Source organism: Bombina bombina, chromosome 9, assembly GCF_027579735.1.
Source record: "Bombina bombina isolate aBomBom1 chromosome 9, aBomBom1.pri, whole genome shotgun sequence".
In the NCBI taxonomy this organism is placed as follows: Eukaryota; Metazoa; Chordata; class Amphibia; order Anura; family Bombinatoridae; genus Bombina; species Bombina bombina.
Genome location: NC_069507.1, coordinates 268,632,895 through 268,651,351, shown reverse-complemented (window position 1 = coordinate 268,651,351; position 18,457 = coordinate 268,632,895). Strand labels below are relative to the sequence as shown.

The 18,457-nt window shown below is 40.9% G+C and overlaps 1 protein-coding gene across 1 annotated transcript in view; it reads left to right on the top strand.

Annotated features, from left to right (window-relative positions):
- LOC128640311 (ovostatin) overlaps nt 1-18,457 on the top strand; it is a 60,515-nt gene that overhangs the window by 26,651 nt on the left and 15,407 nt on the right. Inside the window, exons 11-20 of the mRNA XM_053692801.1 lie at nt 1,004-1,159; nt 1,694-1,927; nt 3,097-3,154; nt 3,249-3,391; nt 4,054-4,203; nt 10,499-10,669; nt 10,915-11,029; nt 16,461-16,560; nt 17,183-17,414; nt 17,888-18,011. Of these exons, the coding sequence (XP_053548776.1) occupies nt 1,004-1,159; nt 1,694-1,927; nt 3,097-3,154; nt 3,249-3,391; nt 4,054-4,203; nt 10,499-10,669; nt 10,915-11,029; nt 16,461-16,560; nt 17,183-17,414; nt 17,888-18,011 (1,483 nt within the window). The remainder of the gene's footprint in view (nt 1-1,003; nt 1,160-1,693; nt 1,928-3,096; nt 3,155-3,248; nt 3,392-4,053; nt 4,204-10,498; nt 10,670-10,914; nt 11,030-16,460; nt 16,561-17,182; nt 17,415-17,887; nt 18,012-18,457) is intronic.

Here is an 18,457-nt window from a genome sequence, read left to right as displayed (position 1 = left end):
TTCACTGTTCTCCATACATCATTCACTCAACTGTGGCAAACAAAACTAACCCAAAATCTTCATTGATTTTCAGACTGCTGAAAAGCAGTGGAGGAATCACCCATGCTGATTTCAAACTATACATTCGTTCTTAAGTCGTAAAACTCAATCAGCCTGGCCAAACAAGTCATTCTCCTTCCTTGTGTTAACTCGTGCATCCAAATCCAGAAAACTGTTCTCAACCTTTAACTCCCTTCTACGTATGCCTGCACCTTCGCCCACTACCAAATTCACTGCTCAGATTATTGCTGATCAAAGCAATAATAGACATCCTACACCTCAAATCCACCGCTTCTATTAACAAAACTTTTACTTTCCTCTTGTAACAGAGGAAGTCTCAATACTCCTATATTCAGCTCATATCACAACCTGCCACTTGATCCTATTCCTTTACAAATGATTCGCTCTCGCACATATCTTGATACATCCAATCATGTGTCAATCACACCAATGCTAAAAAAAGCCCTCACTTGACCACTTCACTCCTAACGATCGACACATCTCCTTCCCTTTGCTTCCAAATTATTGGAACGACTGGTCTATAGTCACCTAACTCAGTTTCTCACAAATAACTCCTTATTTGATCCATTACAATCTGGTTTCCGCCCTAAACATTCAACAGAAACCGCTCTCACTAAAGTAACAAATTATCTGTTATCAGCTAAAGCAAAGGGCTACTACTCCTTACTAACTCTTCTTAACCTATCTGCTGCGTTTGACACAGTTGACCATCCTCTCCTCGCAAAAATCTTACATTCATTTGGCATCCGAGACACAGCCCTCTCCTGGTTTGCTTCATATTTCTCAAATAGCTAGTTTTCCGTTTCCTTTAACAGAATATATTCTAATCTTTTGCCTGTCTCAGTTGGAGTTCCAAAAGACTGTCTTGGGTCCCTGCTTTTATCTCTCTAGGTCCTACTTTGGTTACCCAAATCTACAGATATACACATCACTCTTGTTTCAGGTGATCTTAAAGGATCAGAGTGATCAGCCTATGGCTAATGAAGAGATTGAGCTGGAAGTTGATGTGAATACAATTAAACTAATGACAGATGCTGTTGGGAAGGCAAAATATGAAATTGATACGTCAAGCTTTGCAGCACCTAATTTTACAATCAAGGTGAGTGATGGTTTTATGGCAGCTCTTTATACAGAGTAATGTGCTCATGCAAAACAGCTACTAAGTACACAATTATTTGCTTAGAGTATGATAAAAAATACACCTTTATGTATTTGTAGCTATAGTAATATTGTTTAAAGTACATGTATAGTAAATGATAGTGAGAAGTCTCTTGCAGACTTCCTATGCTGCAGATAAGTTTTTTTTTTTTTTTTTTACTACATTTCAGCATATCATATCTTTGTGTTTTGTGCAAAAGTTGACATTGTGAATAGTACATTTTAGTATAATGTTCCAAAGTTGGTCTAAAATTATTAATAAAAGCCTACAACTGGCTCTGGAAACTAGCCCCAAGTGACCGAAAGGACCCATTGTTTACTACCTACAGCCTTTATACATTTAATGTTATACCTCTGTGCATGAAACCATTTAGGTCTGGCCATACTGCAGCTGGTTAGTCATGTGAAACAGCAGTAGACATAACGTCTATACAGTCTTGTTGCTCTGCGTTTATACAAATTGTCTGTCCCACAGGCTAATTATCTGAATCCTGACCAATGCTATTACCCATCCTGGAGAGACTACCCTGACTATCCTACAGCTGAATTCACAGTCCAGAGATTCTATTCCCAGAGTGGGAGCTTCGTGCAGGGACAGCCCCCCAAAGAGCGTCTGAAGTGTGGGCAGAGCTACAGCATTGATGTTAAATACATTCTGACCGCTGAAGGGGTTGGCGCAGAGGCAACTAAAGCCACCTTCTACTACCTGGTGAGTGGGTAGGGGGTGGAGATGATGGGATGGAATACGAACAGGAATTTTTATCTGTAGGACATAGAGGGGTATAAAGTATCTGTAGCCTTCAATACAACTTATCAGCAGCCACTGGTAAACTTAAAGGGACATTATACACTTTTTTTTTTTTTTGCATAAATGTATAGTTTTGCTTATTTTTAAATAACATTGCTCTGATTTTTAGACTCCTAACCAAGCCCCAAAGTTTTATGAGAATACCGATGTATACCTACTCCAGCTTCCTTCTGTTTGTGTAAAGGGTCTTTTCATATGCAAAAGGGGGAGGGGGGAGTGTCTTATTTCCCACTTGCAGTGGGCTTTCCAGCTGCCTTTTCAACAGAGCTAAACTGATCTTCTAAGTAAGTTTTTAAACATTTTTATACTGGATTTTTATAACCGTATCTGCATCTTATTTTTTATAGTAGTGTCTCTTACATGCAATTATATGAAAATGAGTGTATACTGTCCCTTTTAATATGTCCTGTAATAACCCTGTTTTGTTTCCTAAATCCTTAGATCCAAGGTGCTAATGCAAACGCACATAATTATTATATAATTATACACAGATTGTTGTTAAACTGCTACATACAGACTCACATGTTGTAGTAGTAAAGTCTGTTACTTAGTTACAGTTGGTTTATCCTGGAGCCACATCTGTCCCTATCACTAGGAGACCTTGTGGTGTAGAGCTGTCTGAGGGTTCTGGGATCATCTTCTCACTTGCTCTAGAAGTAATTTGATATAAACTAATTTAGCCCATTACTTCTGTTTGAGACATCAGAATCTGGTTTAAGGCTTCAGATCTTTGCTTTAACATTTTTCTACCAGAATCCCTAATTTTTTTCCCCTCTAGCTCACTGTTTCCCAACCGCAGTCCTCAAGTACCCCAACAGGCCTGGTTTTCATTATAGCTGAACCAGTGCACAGGTGAAGTAATCGGCTGATCAGTAACCATGGTTACTAACCCGCTCTCACCCATCAGCTGATTATTTCACCTGTGCTTTAGTTCAGCTATAATGAAAACCAGGACTTTTGGGGGTACTAGAGGACCATGGTTGGGAAACACTGCTATAGTTATATATAAATAGTGCATGAGAATTGTACAGTCACCATAACTGTGATTAACTTCTCCCTCATCCCTTCAGGTTATGGCAAGGTCAGAGATTGTTGCAAATGGTCAGAAGGATGTTGACGTGAGCGGCAGTGAGTATTTCATTCTTATATACAGGCTCTGTTGTGCAGTATACAGGAAGTAGCCACAAGTCCAGGGTCTGACATGATTCTGCTCTCGCTACAGGTAGGAACGGCACAGTGACTATTGACCTTTCCGTAAGCTCAGACATGGCCCCCAGCGCTACCATCATCATATACAGCATTTTGGAGAAAGAGATTATTGTGGAAACTGTGAGCCTGAACATAGAGACCTGTTTCAGAAATCTGGTAAGATGGGACATGCTGTGAGCTGTATTAAGTGTAAGGTTTGATATGGCCATCATTTAAATGTACTTTTTATGGAGTGTTGACCAATTAAGGGGATTAATATTGTGCAATACCATATAGCAATCTGTCAGGTATTGCCCAACACATTTAGTGACCTTTTTATACCTGAGTACTTGGCAGTTCTGGCAACTTATTGAGAGAATCCTGACAACGTGTGGTGCAAAAGTGTTCTAAAGCTAAATAGTAAGGAATCCGGAAGTACAGATGTGAACTTCCTCAGTGAAATACCTGCTTCTATCTTTATTTAACTGACTTATTGCTTAGTGCAATAGAAAATCGGCACCCTATAATCTGTGTGGTTGGCAAGTTTGTGGATGCTACAGTAAAGAGTACTTGGCATCCCCCTAGAACCATCTCTATGCTGAAAGACAAATCCTTCTCTCAATATCTGACGTTCGCATTAGAAAAAACTCTAATAAAAGTTGTTGTATTACAATTGAAGATCTTGGTGGGGTTACACTGCTTATTCCAAACCTAGACTTGATAGTAAATGCTGAAGAATTGCTACATCCAATAACTAATGACGCCTAAACTTTCTCATCCAGATTGCTAAAGAGATGATGGGTTAAACTCCATTTTCTTTCTTTTTTTCTTCTTCTTAGGTTTCTTTGAATTTCTCTGAAGAACAAGGAGCTCCTTCCTCAAATGTAGACCTGCTGTTCTCTGCGGCTCCTGAATCTCTCTGCGCATTCAGAGTTATTGACGAGAGCCTCCGACTTCTCAGACCCTATGAGCCGTTTACTGCAGAAAGTGTGAGTACTGATAACTGCAGGTAATCCCTACTGACCACTCCAGATAATCTGTACTGGTAACCACGGCTAATCTACTGTAAAGTCTTTAGTCAGTACTGGTAACCACAGGTAATCTCTACTGTACGGGTAATCTTCTGGTTCCACAAGCTAAATTTGGTTTAGAGAGTCGGTAATGTAGCTAAGCTACCCATATGATTGTACTCCACCCCAATATTATCCTGTTAATGGGACTGTGTAGTATAAAATAGATTTCTTGTGTTTTCAATTACTTGTCTATGCCAGCTGCAAACCTTTAAATGGTATGGAAAATGGTTCATTTGGGTATATTTTTGTATATGAAATAGCTGTTTCTGCTAAATGAACCCATAACCTGATACAATAGGCTGATCTTGAATATCTTATCTAATTATTTAAACCAAGCTCTCCTTATCTTTATTACTGTTTACTTAAAGTTTAAACTTAAGAGATGAGTGAAAAACTAACATTCTAGTACCCCTTTCACAGCCCCACTATCATTATTTTATTTAAAACTTTTGCATGTTTTTATTTGTTACCAGTAATTAAGTTCAGCATAGGTGGGGATACAAAAATCATAATTATAAATGTGAAGGAGCTATTTGTAAAAAAATATGCTCCAGTAAGTAAAAATTGTTGGAAAATATTGGCACTCGCTGTCAACTCCTCTACAGTGTTCTTCCTGTTCAGTGTTTTGTTAGAAACAAAGTATGTATGTAATTGGTATTAGTTGCATTATATCTGTACTTAAACAACTATGTGCAAAGCTCCAAAAATACAAACGTTCAAGTTCATAGCAATATGTAGTGATCATCATAAACGATCCACAATGGACACCTCAGAACGAGACCTAGTACAGCACGGTTTCAGTATGGTAATAAGTGCTGGCTCGCCCAATCCAAAGCTTTGCTAGCTCTGTGTAAAACGGTCAATGCTGGAATTGTTCTCCAAAAGATTTACAACCACCATATAAATGTTAATGGAGCGAGCATGATCATACCAACTGCTAAATGTCATGGGTCATGTGACTTATCAATCCTGGTGACAAGTGCTAGATCTGACTTCACTCTGTAGCCTTGAAAAAGCCACTGACAAACTGCCTCATGCTAAGCTTAAACAGACACTGACAATCTGCCTCATGCTAAGCTTAAACAGACACTGACAATCTGCTTCATGCTAAGCTTAAACAGACACTGACAATCTGCTTCATGCTAAGCTTAAACAGACACTGACAATCTGCCGCATGCTAAGCTTAAACAGACACTGACAATCTGCCTCATGCTAAGCTTAAAAAGACACTGACAATCTGCTTCATGCTAAGCTTAAACAGACACTGACAATCTGCCTCATGCTAAGCTTAAACAGACACTGACAATCTGCCTCATGCTAAGCTTAAACAGACACTGACAATCTGCCGCATGCTAAGCTTAAACAGACACTGACAATCTGCCTCATGCTAAGCTTAAAGGGACATTAAACCCACATTTTTTCTTTCATGATTCAGATAGAGAATACCATTTTAAACAACTTTCTAATTTGCTTCATTCTCTTAATATTCTTTCCTGAAAAGCATATCTAGATAGGCTCAGTAGCTTCTGATTGGTGGCTGCACATATGCCTCATGTGATTGGCTCACCAATGTGCATTGCTATTTCTTTAACAAAGGATATCTAAAGATTTCAGCAAATTAGATAATCGAAGTAAATTGGAATGTTTAAAATTTTATTCTCTTTCTGAATCGTGAGAATTTTTTTGGGTTTAATGACACTGACAATCTGCCGCATGCTAAGCTTAAACAGACACTGACAATCTGCCGCATGCTAAGCTTAAACAGACACTGACAATCTGCCGCATGCTAAGCTTAAACAGACACTGACAATCTGCTGCATGCTAAGCTTAAACAGACACTGACAATCTGCCTCATGCTAAGCTTAAACAGACACTGACAATCTGCCGCATGCTAAGCTTAAACAGACACTGACAATCTGCCGCATGCTAAGCTTAAACAGACACTGACAATCTGCCTCATGCTAAGCTTAAACAGACACTGACAATCTGCCTCATGCTAAGCTTAAACAGACACTGACAATCTGCCGCATGCTAAGCTTAAAAAGACACTGACAATCTGCCTCATGCTAAGCTTAAAAAGACACTGACAATCTGCCTCATGCTAAGCTTAAAAAGACACTGACAATCTGCCGCATGCTAAGCTTAAACAGACACTGACAATCTGCCGCATGCTAAGCTTAAACAGACACTGACAATCTGCCTCATGCTAAGCTTAAACAGACACTGACAATCTGCCTCATGCTAAGCTTAAACAGACACTGACAATCTGCCTCATGCTAAGCTTAAAAAGACACTGACAATCTGCCTCATGCTAAGCTTAAAAAGACACTGACAATCTGCCTCATGCTAAGCTTAAACAGACACTGACAATCTGCCGCATGCTAAGCTTAAACAGACACTGACAATCTGCCGCATGCTAAGCTTAAACAGACACTGACAATCTGCCTCATGCTAAGCTTAAACAGACACTGACAATCTGCCTCATGCTAAGCTTAAAAAGACACTGACAATCTGCCTCATGCTAAGCTTAAAAAGACACTGACAATCTGCCTCATGCTAAGCTTAAACAGACACTGATAATCTGCCGCATGCTAAGCTTAAAAAGACACTGACAATCTGCCGCATGCTAAGCTTAAACAGACACTGACAATCTGCCGCATGCTAAGCTTAAACAGACACTGACAATCTGCCTCATGCTAAGCTTAAACAGACACTGACAATCTGCCGCATGCTAAGCTTAAAAAGACACTGACAATCTGCCGCATGCTAAGCTTAAACAGACACTGACAATCTGCCGCATGCTAAGCTTAAACAGACACTGACAATCTGCCGCATGCTAAGCTTAAACAGACACTGACAATCTGCCTCATGCTAAGCTTAAAAAGACACTGACAATCTGCCGCATGCTAAGCTTAAAAAGACACTGACAATCTGCCGCATGCTAAGCTTAAACAGACACTGACAATCTGCCTCATGCTAAGCTTAAAAAGACACTGACAATCTGCCTCATGCTAAGCTTAAACAGACACTGACAATCTGCCGCATGCTAAGCTTAAACAGACACTGACAATCTGCCTCATGCTAAGCTTAAAAAGACACTGACAATCTGCCTCATGCTAAGCTTAAAAAGACACTGACAATCTGCCTCATGCTAAGCTTAAAAAGACACTGACAATCTGCCTCATGCTAAGCTTAAACAGACACTGACAATCTGCCTCATGCTAAGCTTAAACAGACACTGACAATCTGCCTCATGCTAAGCTTAAACAGACACTGACAATCTGCCGCATGCTAAGCTTAAACAGACACTGACAATCTGCCTCATGCTAAGCTTAAACAGACACTGACAATCTGCCGCATGCTAAGCTTAAACAGACACTGACAATCTGCCTCATGCTAAGCTTAACCCCTTAATGACCACAGCACTTTTCCATTTTCTGACCGTTTGGGACCAAGGCTATTTTTACATTTCTGCAGTGTTTGTGTTTAGCTGTAATTTTCCTCTTACTCATTTACTGTACCCACACATATTATATACCGTTTTTCTCGCCATTAAATGGACTTTCTTAAGATACCATTATTTTCATCATATCTTATAATTTACTATAAAAAAAATATAAAATATGAGGAAAAAATGGGAAAAAAAACACACTTTTTCTAACTTTGACCCCCAAAATCTGTTACATATCTGCAACCACCAAAAAACACTCATGCTAAATAGTTTCTAAATTTTGTCCTGAGTTTAGAAATACCCAATGTTTACATGTTCTTTGCTTTTTTTGCAAGTTATAGGGCCATAAATACAAGTAGCACTTTGCTATTTCCAAACCACTTTTTTTCAAACTTAGCGCTAGTTACATTAGAACACTGATATCTTTCAGGAATCCCTGAATAGCCATTGACATGTATATATTTTTTTTTTAGAAGACATCCCAAAGTATTGATCTAGGCCCATTTTGGTATATTTCATGCCACCATTTTACCGCTAAATGCGATCAAATAAAAAAAAATGTTCACTTTTTCACACATTTTGTTATAAACTTTAGGTTTCTCACTGAATTTATTTACAAACAGCTCGTGCAATTATGGCACAAATGATTGTAAATGCTTCTCTGGAATCCCCTTTTTTCATAAATAGCAGACATATATGGATTTGGTGTTGCTTTTTGGTAATTAGAAGGCCGCTAAATGCCACTGCGCACCACACATGCATTATGCCCAGCAATGAAGGGGTTAATTAGGGAGCATGTAGGGAGCTTGTAGGGTTAATTTTAGCTTTATTGTAGTGTAGTAGACAACCCTAAGTATTGATCTAGGCCCATTTTGGTATATTTCATGCCACCATTTCAACGCCAAATGCGATTAAATAAAAAAAAAAAAAAAGTAAAATTTTTCCCAATTTTAGGTTTCTCACTGAAATCATTTACAAACAGCTTGTGCAATTATGGCACAAATGGTTGTAAATGCTTCTCTGGGATCCCCTTTGTTGAGAAATAGCAGACATACATGGCTTTGGCGTTGCTTTTTGGTAATTAGAAGGCCGCTAAATGCCACTGCGCATCACACGTGTATTATGGCTAGCAGTGAAGGGGTTAATTAGGTAGCATGTAAGGAGCTTGCAGGGTTAATTTTAGCTTTAGTGTAGAGATCAGCCTCCCACCTGACACATTACACCCCCTGATCCCTCCCAAACAGCTCTCTTCCCTCCCCCACCCCACAATTGTCCCCGCCATGTTAAGTACTGGCAGAAAGTCTGCCAGTACTAAAAAAAAAAAGCTATCCTTGATAAAAAAATTAAATAAAAAAAAAGGCATATTTACATATGCTGCTCTGGAGGATCCCCCCTTAGCCCACAACCTCCCTGATACCCCCCAAAAAGCTCTTTACCCATCCCCCTCTAACTTATTAGTAGCCATCTTTGGTACTGGCAGCTGTCTGCCAGTACCCAGTTTATAGTAAAACATGTTTTATTATTTTTTTTTAAAATAATTTTCTGTAGTGTAGCTTGCCCCCCCAAAAGACCAACCCACCACCCCTCCCAGATCTCTCAGATCTACATATATTTAAATATATTTGGCAATCACTGCCACTTTTCTCCCATCATTTTTCTGCAGTGTAGCGGTTCCCACCCGCTTCCTACCCCCGTGCACGCGCGCGCACCCGGCGTTCCCGCCCACGATCCCGCCCCCCTCCACATCATACGGCCCATCGATGGCCTCCCACCCACCAACGAAACCGGCCATCGATGTCCGGTACAGAGAGGGCCACAGAGTGGCTCTCTCTGCATCGGATGGCCAAGGGGGGTTATTGCAGGATGCCTCGATGTTGAGGCATCACTGCAATAACCGGAAAGCAGCTGGAAGTGAGCAGGATCGCTTCCAGCTGCTTTCCAGACCAAGGACGTACGCCACACGTCCTCGGTCATTAACTGTATTTTTTTTGAGGACGTGTGGCGTACATCCTTGGTCGTTAAGGGGTTAAACAGACACTGACAATCTGCCTCATGCTAAGCTTAAACAGACACTGACAATCTGCTGCATGCTAAGCTTAAAAAGACGCTCTTTATGGTAGATCTAGTGGTGGTTTGTTTTTCTCATGGTATTCTTTGTTGAAGAGAGAACTAGGTAGGCATCTAGAGCACTACATGACCGGAAATAGTGCTGCCATATTGTGTTCCAGACACGTGCGCACATTCATTTTTTTTTTTGTTGAAAGATACCAAGAGACAGAATTTGAGAATATAAATTGACTTATTTTTATGTATACTGATCATTTGATGGTCATATAAATGAAATAATCACCCAGTTACCAAACCCCAGCCTCTCTAAGGGTGTACAAATCCCACTTTAATCTCTTGGTCTTTTTTACGCTTTATATTGCTAAGTATGTTTCAGACCCACAAAGAAAGAGAAAAGCCACTTTCAAACTAAGATTCTTTAACATGACAACGTCTAAAGAACCTAATTGTTAGAAGTCACCCCCCATACTGGTGAGAAGAAATTCATACTAACAATACGTTAATATCGGGGTTCTGACGGAACCTTTTTAGAATGATAGGATATGCAAAACATACCGTCTTGTGTGCACGTTCTTCCAAATGTGTATTGTGACCCACATACAAGCACGTGATAAATAGTAGTACGGTGCTGTGTGTGTTACAAGATTTAGTCAGCCTGGCATAGCAAATCATGTCACACTAATGTCATTACAGATTTACAACTCCATGCGTTACACCTCCCTCTATGGGTACTATGTCGGTGGGGTTAATTTGGAGGACCCTGCACCCCCCTGTGATGATCCCAACAAACAAGTGTTTTATAATGGACATTACTATGTTCCAGTGAGCAGCTGGAATGAAGGAGACTCATACAGCAAAATCAAAGTGAGTGCTGGGGAATATGGACCTCATGGTCACATGCAATAAACATATCTCTAACTAGTATTGCCTTTTTTATTTAATTTGGACTAACATTATATAGTAAAACAAGTGAAAGATTGTCTCTTACTATATAATGTTAGTCTAATTATTACTGCAATACTCTTGTTTATAAAAATGTGTATGTAAATCCTGAGCATTTAGTAGGTGCATAAAATGGATGGAATAAAACCACTTTATTTATTTTTTAGGCAATCGGTTTAGTTTTTGGGACTGAGACCAGACTGAGGAAGCCTGTGGTTTGTGGAATGGAAGATCAAGACGTTAGACCATTACTTAAGGAGATTGCTTTAGAATCTTCAGCCTGTAAGTTCATCCAGAACACACTACACTTTATGAAGAGTTTTTAGGGCAAGGAGCTAGCGCACACACCTCTAGGATAATAAAGGTCCTTAGACTGAGACTAAGATTTATACTTCCTGTACTGGGTTATTGTATGTTCCCTAAACCAAAGGTTCCTCTCAGGTACTGTAGGGTCAAAGCAGGATCGAGAGGTATAGGTAAAGGAAGCGCTATACAAACTAATAGAGACGTGGAAGTCAGCACAAAGTAGTATCAACTGTAATGTGATTGATGTCAGAGCTGTATCAGCAATATCAGTTCTTTCCTAATAAGTGGTATAAATGAAGTCAGATAGATGCCATATGCAAATGGGTGTATTTCATATAAAAATCCTAATTAAAATCATAAATAAGCCCTCCATATAGTACATATGTACTATATAGAGGGCTTATTTAGAACTGTTATTGCTGATACAGCTCACTGACATTATCAATCACATTATAGTTGATACTACTTTGTGCTTCCACTTCATTATTAGTTTGTATTAGCTTTGTATAGTTCTTCCTTTACCCCCCCCCCCCCCCCACTGAGCATGTGATGCCCTAAAAGAGGAAACTGAAGGATGTTTGTGTGTGAGGTTATGCTACAGTTACTATTGCACAAGTGAAATGGGGTGGAAAGCTGTGTAGCGCCTTGGCACAAGGTGATCTATAGGAGAGAAAGAAAGTTGCTGAAATCTGAGAATCCAGTTGGAGTCAAGAGTTTTCAAAGTTGTAGGTCTCCCCTCTGACAATTTACAAGATGACCCCCACCCTCTAAAAGATGGTTTTTATTGCATTTTCCTCTTCAAAGAAAATTGTAATAGTTTTATTTGTGTAATTTACATCTGCTCCATTCACACACAGCTCTCGCTGATTCTGCCTAACCAACAGTGCTTTCTGCACATTTCAATTTGCACTTTGTTACTCTTGGGTTAAATGCAAGTTACTGATCTAGTCTGGGTGACTTTGACCTCTGCCGGGACATGGCAAGTGTTGTCCCTTAAACCTTTTCTGTGTTGCTAAAGTCAGCTACTGTTTGTGATTTCCATAGGCTAGTGCTAAGTGTCACTGCACTTGTGCCCCCCCAGGGATGTAACCTTATACTTTGTAAATTTTAGTGTAGGTTGTACGTAACTCTGAACAGATGTGTCTTTAGGGAATGCTGGATGCAAGTCTAACCGAGCACAGAGAGGCATTACATAGAATGGGTGCAGATCTAAATAAGCATAAGAGGACAATCCTGTAAAGTACTTTCTGTAAATGACACTACGCTCTGCTCTCATCCCTTAAAGATCAGTGAGCAAGATTTTATACTGGTGAATTCCTGTAGGGGAAATGGCGAAGTCAGAGTATGTTGTAACTTTGATAGCTTCTTAAATGGCTTATGAGTAGTAGTTGTATGCTCATTCGTTAGGAGTAAAGACGAGAGCAGTTGGTTAAGAGCTCAGAACGCTGTCAGCTGTCTAGTAATTGCCTCACATGTATGAAATGCAGGTAATGTGGGGTTACTACATAAAAATACACCATTGTTGTGCATGTTTAATAATTAGGGGGATATTTATCAAGTGAGGCACAGACAACTTTCCCAGCTAGTGAACTGGTCCTTCCAGGTCTGGTGCAATTGAGTTGAATCCATGACTTATGTTTAAAGTTGTACAAACAAATGCTTGTTCTGCTCCACCTTGTTAGTCATTAAAAATCTGATCTAGTTTCACAACAATATTTTACAGTAATCTTTTAATCCTGTTTTATGATATAAACACTAAGGGTCCATGCACTTTTGCAAATTTATTAGGAAACTTGTTATGGTGGCAAAACACTATAAGCTGCAAATGTTAAAACATCCAGGGAAACCTGCAATGCCATAGAGGGCAGCTCTAGCTAGTATGTTTAGCAAACTGATTAGAAGAGCCCATAGAATGTATCCCAAGACGGCACAAAAGTATACTTGGCCAAGGCATTTAATTTGTGCTCTGCCGTGATCAGACATCTTCAGTAAGGAATGAATGTAAATTTAATGAATATTCAGTATTTCTTAAATACCAAAATAGTTCAGGAAATAAAAGATTCTGATTCAATTTTTTTCTGAATATTCGTTAAGGGTTCACCTGAAATTATTTGTTGCTGCACAAGGGGTAATAAGCACCCACAATCCTTCATAAAATGGTTGGTAAACTAGCGCCAACGAAGTGCTGCTCCATGTATCTGAAGCAAAAAACATTGTGGATTAATCTATTTAGAGGGTCTTTGGCTAAATTTATGAAAGACTGAAACATTTCCAAAATCTCTTATTAGTATTATTAGTATTATTATTAAACAATACGATAAAAGACAATTTTACAAACTAATACAGTGGGGATTGAGGGCCCTATTCTCGTGGGAATTTACATTCTAGATGGGTAAGAGGATGGGAAACAAGAGGTGGGGACTGCAAAGGTGAGAATATTAGTTAGGAGATAGAGGGCAACTGTGTTAAGTGACGTTAGTTTAATAAGTCGGGTGATAATCTTCCCTGAACAGAAAGGTCTTTAGGGAACATTTAAAGGAGGAGAAGTTAGGGGCAAGTCTGACAGCTCGAGGAAGTGTGTTCCAGAGGGTTGGTGCAGCACGAGAGAAGTCCTGTAGTCTAACATGAGGTGATGGTAGAGGACGCAAGAAGCAAGTCATTGATGGATCTTAGGGGGTGAGTAGGAGTATTTGTTGAGTGAGGACAGGTAGGATGGGGCAGCGTTGGTGAGGGCTTTGTAGGTCAGGGTGAGAATTTTGAATTTAATTCTGCTGTGAATGGGGAGCAAGTGAAGGGACTCAGAGGTGCAGCAGAAACAGTCGAGAGAGGTGGATTAGCCTGGCAGATGCATTTAGGATGGAGGGGAGAGAGGGAGGCCAATTAGTAAGTTGTTACAGTAGTCAAGTCGGGAAATTACCAGGGATGAATTTTGGAGATATTTGGTGGTTGCAGCAGGATGAAGAGAGCAGTTGGATGTGGAGAATGAAGGACAGATTTGAGTCAAGCGTGATTCTGAAGCAGTGGACATGGGGAGATAGTGGTGCCGCCAACAGTGGTGGAAAAATTAGAAACTGGAGTAGTTAGAGGGGGGGAATTGGAAGTAGTTTGGTCTTGGACATGTTTATTTTTAGGCGGGGAGAGGCCATCCAGGAGGAAATGCCAGATAAGCAGTCGCTGATGTAAGTGCAGGAGGGTAAAGGTAGATCTGGGTATCGGCATAGAGGTGATAGCTGAAGCCATAGCTGTTAAGAATACCCAGTGAAGAGGTGTAAATAGAGAAGAGTAGAGGACCCAGGACAGAGCCTTGAGGTACTCCAACAGACAGAGGCAATAGAAAGGAGTTGTCACCAGCAAGAGACGGAGAAGGCTCTGTTAGAGAGATAAGAGTGAATCCAGGAGAGGGCAGTGTCAGAGAGACAAAGAGAGCTGAGAGTCCATAGGAGAAGGGGATGGTCAACGGTGTCAAAGGCAGCAGAGAGGTCAAGTAAGATGAGTATAGAGTAGTAGCCTTTGTTTTTAGCAGAAAGATCATTACTAACCTTGGTGAGTGCAGTCTCAGTTGAGTGTTGGGGACGGAAGCCAGATTGCAGGGGGTCGAGCAATTAGTTGGAGGACAGGAAGTGGGTTAGGCGATTGAAGCTAGTGGGAGCAATGATATGGGGCGGTAGTTTGCAGGGGAGTTAGGGCCAAGGGAGGGTTTTGAGGATGGGGGTGAACTTTGCATGTTTGAAGGAGGCAGAAAATTAGCCCGTAGAAAGGGATAGGTTGAATATGTGAGTGAGAGTAGGAGACAGAGAAGGTATTAGATGCGACAGAATAGGGTCAAGTGGGCAGGTAGTGAGGTGTGAGGAAGACAAAAGGGAAGCAACTTCACTCTGGTTGGGAGGATGGTGCAGAGGGGGTGACTGGGAGCGGAGTTGGGAGATTGCAGGTTTGTGTTGGGATGTTTCCTCGGATTGCAAGTGTTTTATTGAAAAAATAGTCAGAAAGGTCTTGAGCACTGAATACAGATGAGGGACGTTGTGAAGGTGGGTAGAGAAGAGTCTTTTAGGGTTTGAGGAGTGAGTGGATAGAAGAGAAGTAGGTTTGCTTAGCTAGGTGAAAGGCAGAGGTGTAAGAGTAAAGAATTAACTTATAGTGCATGAAATTCGGTTCAGAGCTAGATTTCCTCCAGGCACGTTCAGCAGTGCGGGAGCATTTTTGTAGGTGGCGTGTTTGTTGGGAGTGCCAGGTCTGGAGCTGACGACGTGGGGCTTTGCAAGGTTGGGGCAGAGCGAGAGTGTCAAGTGCAGCGGAGAGAGTATAGTTATAGCAAGGTCAGGGCAGGATATCGTGGAAGTGGGGGAGAGGCGTATTTGAATACAATTGGAGGGTACACAGTGTGCAGATTTCTACTGGTGCGGGGGCGAGAGGGGGAAGTAGGTTTAGCATCTATATTAGGATTAAAGGTAAGCAGATGGTGGTATGAAATGGGAAATGGGCGACAGGCAACATCAGAGAGAGCAGAGATAGAATACCAGATCAATCGAGTGTCCATCGTGGTGGGTAAGGAATAGGGTGGATTGAGAAGCCGAAGGAGTTGATGGGTGAGAAGTTTAGAGTGCAGCAGGGCAGATGGTATGTCAATGGGGATGTTGAAGTCCCCCTAAGATTAGAGCAGGTGTATTTGTAGAGAGAAAGTAAGGAAGCCAGGCAGAAAAGTTGTCAAGGAATTGGGAGGTTGGTCCAGGGGGGGGGTGATAGATAACTGCTACTCTGCGAGAGAGGGGCGAGAAAAGGCGAATGCAGTGGACTTCAAAGGAAGAAGAGATGGAAATGGGGATCGGTACTGATAGGAGCAGGAGGGGGAGAGTAAGATGTCAACCCCGCCACTGTGTCTCACCTGGCCTAGGAGTGTGGCTAAAGTGGAGACCAATGTGTGCTGATTTATTCAATGGCTTGATTATCTAGGTCTAATAGCTGTATATGGCTCAGGATAATGCACCATGTTTACTTTATTTTACATATTGAGCTCACTTTATGGCAGTCACATTAAAATTAAGCCTGTTTTGATGAAAGAATAAATAGAAATCTCAAAAGATGGGGGTGAGTGTAATTGTATTCTATTGTATGACTTACACTTGGTGGGACCCAGCAGTCATTAAATGATTGTCTATAAACCTGGGTGTTTGACAGCTGTGTGCAGATTTACTGACAGCATGTGACCTGCACTGGGTACCCAGTCCAGACAGTGCAGTTGCTGTGTTTTCTGTGTATGCACAACTGACTGGATATTCTCAGAATATTAACTGTGCAATTTAGAGGAGTTAAGGGACATTGTAAAAAAAGACTTCTGACATTTTTTGTGATCATTTATTGTCCTTCACAGACTAAATCTAAATCAATCTTTCTCTTTTTTTGCTGTCAGCTGACAGACTAGGTTCCGTAGCAGGTGGAGGTGGTGGCTCTATTGAAACTGTTCGGAAAAATTTCTCAGATATTTGGTTTTGGGGGACGTCGTCAGCTGCGTGAGTTGAAACTAATAATGTTCAGGAGAAATATAATTCCTAGTCACTTGGTAGGGTTAACTTATTAAATATCTGTAGTACCGGTAATATGTTGTCAGGCTGTGTAACCCCTGATATGAGGGGCCACACTGAAATTTGTCCTGACATTATCACACACAGATAAATGCATAGACTTCTGAGGCTGTACAGTTTGTGATGATCAGGGTTCAATGCAGAAAGCATGTGTGGTTCCATGTTGTACCCCCTGATAGAGCAGTGATGTAACATAAGTTTGCTTCTTTATTTCACCATTTTTATTTAAAAAAATTTGCACAACTGCACGTTTTCTTGTGGTGTGTGTGGTTGTGTGTTTTTTTTTTTGTTTTTTTTTTTGTTTTTTTTTGTTTTTTTGGAGGGAATAAGTTGAAACCAACAATAAAAAATGTCCTGATATGCCACAGTTAAAGGGTCATGAAACACAATTCTTTTTATTTATTTTTTTTATTTTCATGTCTTACTAAACATGATTGTGTACATGTGTCACTAGCTAAATATGATTGTGTACATGTGTGTTAGTTGATATTAGCTGTCAATAACGTACTTACACCTCACCTGACATAATGTTACATTTCCTCTCTCACAGCTCGGACGGCACCGGTAGTGTAACACTGGTGGTACCTGACTCTATAACTTCCTGGGAAGGCTCCATGTTCTGTGTATCTGATAAGGAAGGGTTTGGGATGATCCCAGATCCAGCAAAATTCACATCCTTCTTGCCATTCTTTGTGGAATTATCTTTGCCTTATTCCATTGTCAGAGGAGAGACCCTGGTACTCAGAGCCTTTGTACCAAACTACCTGGTGCAGTGCATCAAGGTAACCAGTGCTGTGCTTACTGCTGACATCTTCCTTTTGTAGTACCGTGTAAACTGCTGACCTCTCACTCGGTATTAGCGTATATAATGCTGACATCTCACTATGTAGCACGGTGTATACTGCTTGCATTTCCCTGTGTAGTGCTCTTTTTACAACCACCAAAATGTACACACGCTTGATATGCGCTCTGCTGATCTAGTGGGTCCTGGAAGCTGCTATGCAGCGTATAATCACTGAAGCCCCTAAATTTCACAGCTGCCCTGAAATTGCTAGCTAGTGCCTTATATGCAATGTCAGAGCTGTGCGCAAGATGAAGAGCTGCAGGGTGAGTTAATATATAAAAATGCTATGAATAGGTGAGAAGATAAAAGTACAGACGGGCCTCAATATGTAACTTTGTAGTCAAATTAGTGCACCCCAAAAACAAGAACCATCCTTGGCTCATTCTCCTCACAAACTTGTGCTCTATGCAGGTTCATGTGACCATGGAAAGTTCACCTGACTTTGATGCCGAGCCCCAGGATGTGCCACAGGATGTCTGCATTTGTCCCAGAGAGAGAGCCTCTTACACCTGGAATCTGGTTCCTAAGAAAATAGGTGCTCATCTCAGCTAACATGCTGTGCCAGTCTCATGTGTCCTGCAACTCTGTCTGTCCTTCACTAGATCTCTACTGTGCCAGTCTCATGTGTCCTGCTCTGTCTGTCCTTCACTAGATCTCTACTGTGCCAGTCTCATGTGTCCTGCAGCTCTGTCTGTCCTTCACTAGATCTCTACTGTGCCAGTCTCATGTGTCCTGCTGCTCAGTCCTCCACTGAATCTTTTACTGTGCCAGTCTCATGTGTCCTGCAACTCTGTCTGTCCTTCACTAGATCTCTACTGTGCCAGTCTCATGTGTGTCCTGCTGCTCAGTCCTCCACTGAATCTTTTACTGTGCCAGCCTCATGTGTCCTGTGGCTCTGTCTATCATCCACTGGATCTCTACTGTGCCTGTTGTCGTTTTTTTTTTTTTTTTTTTTCCCTCCTCATCTTTAATTACATTCAC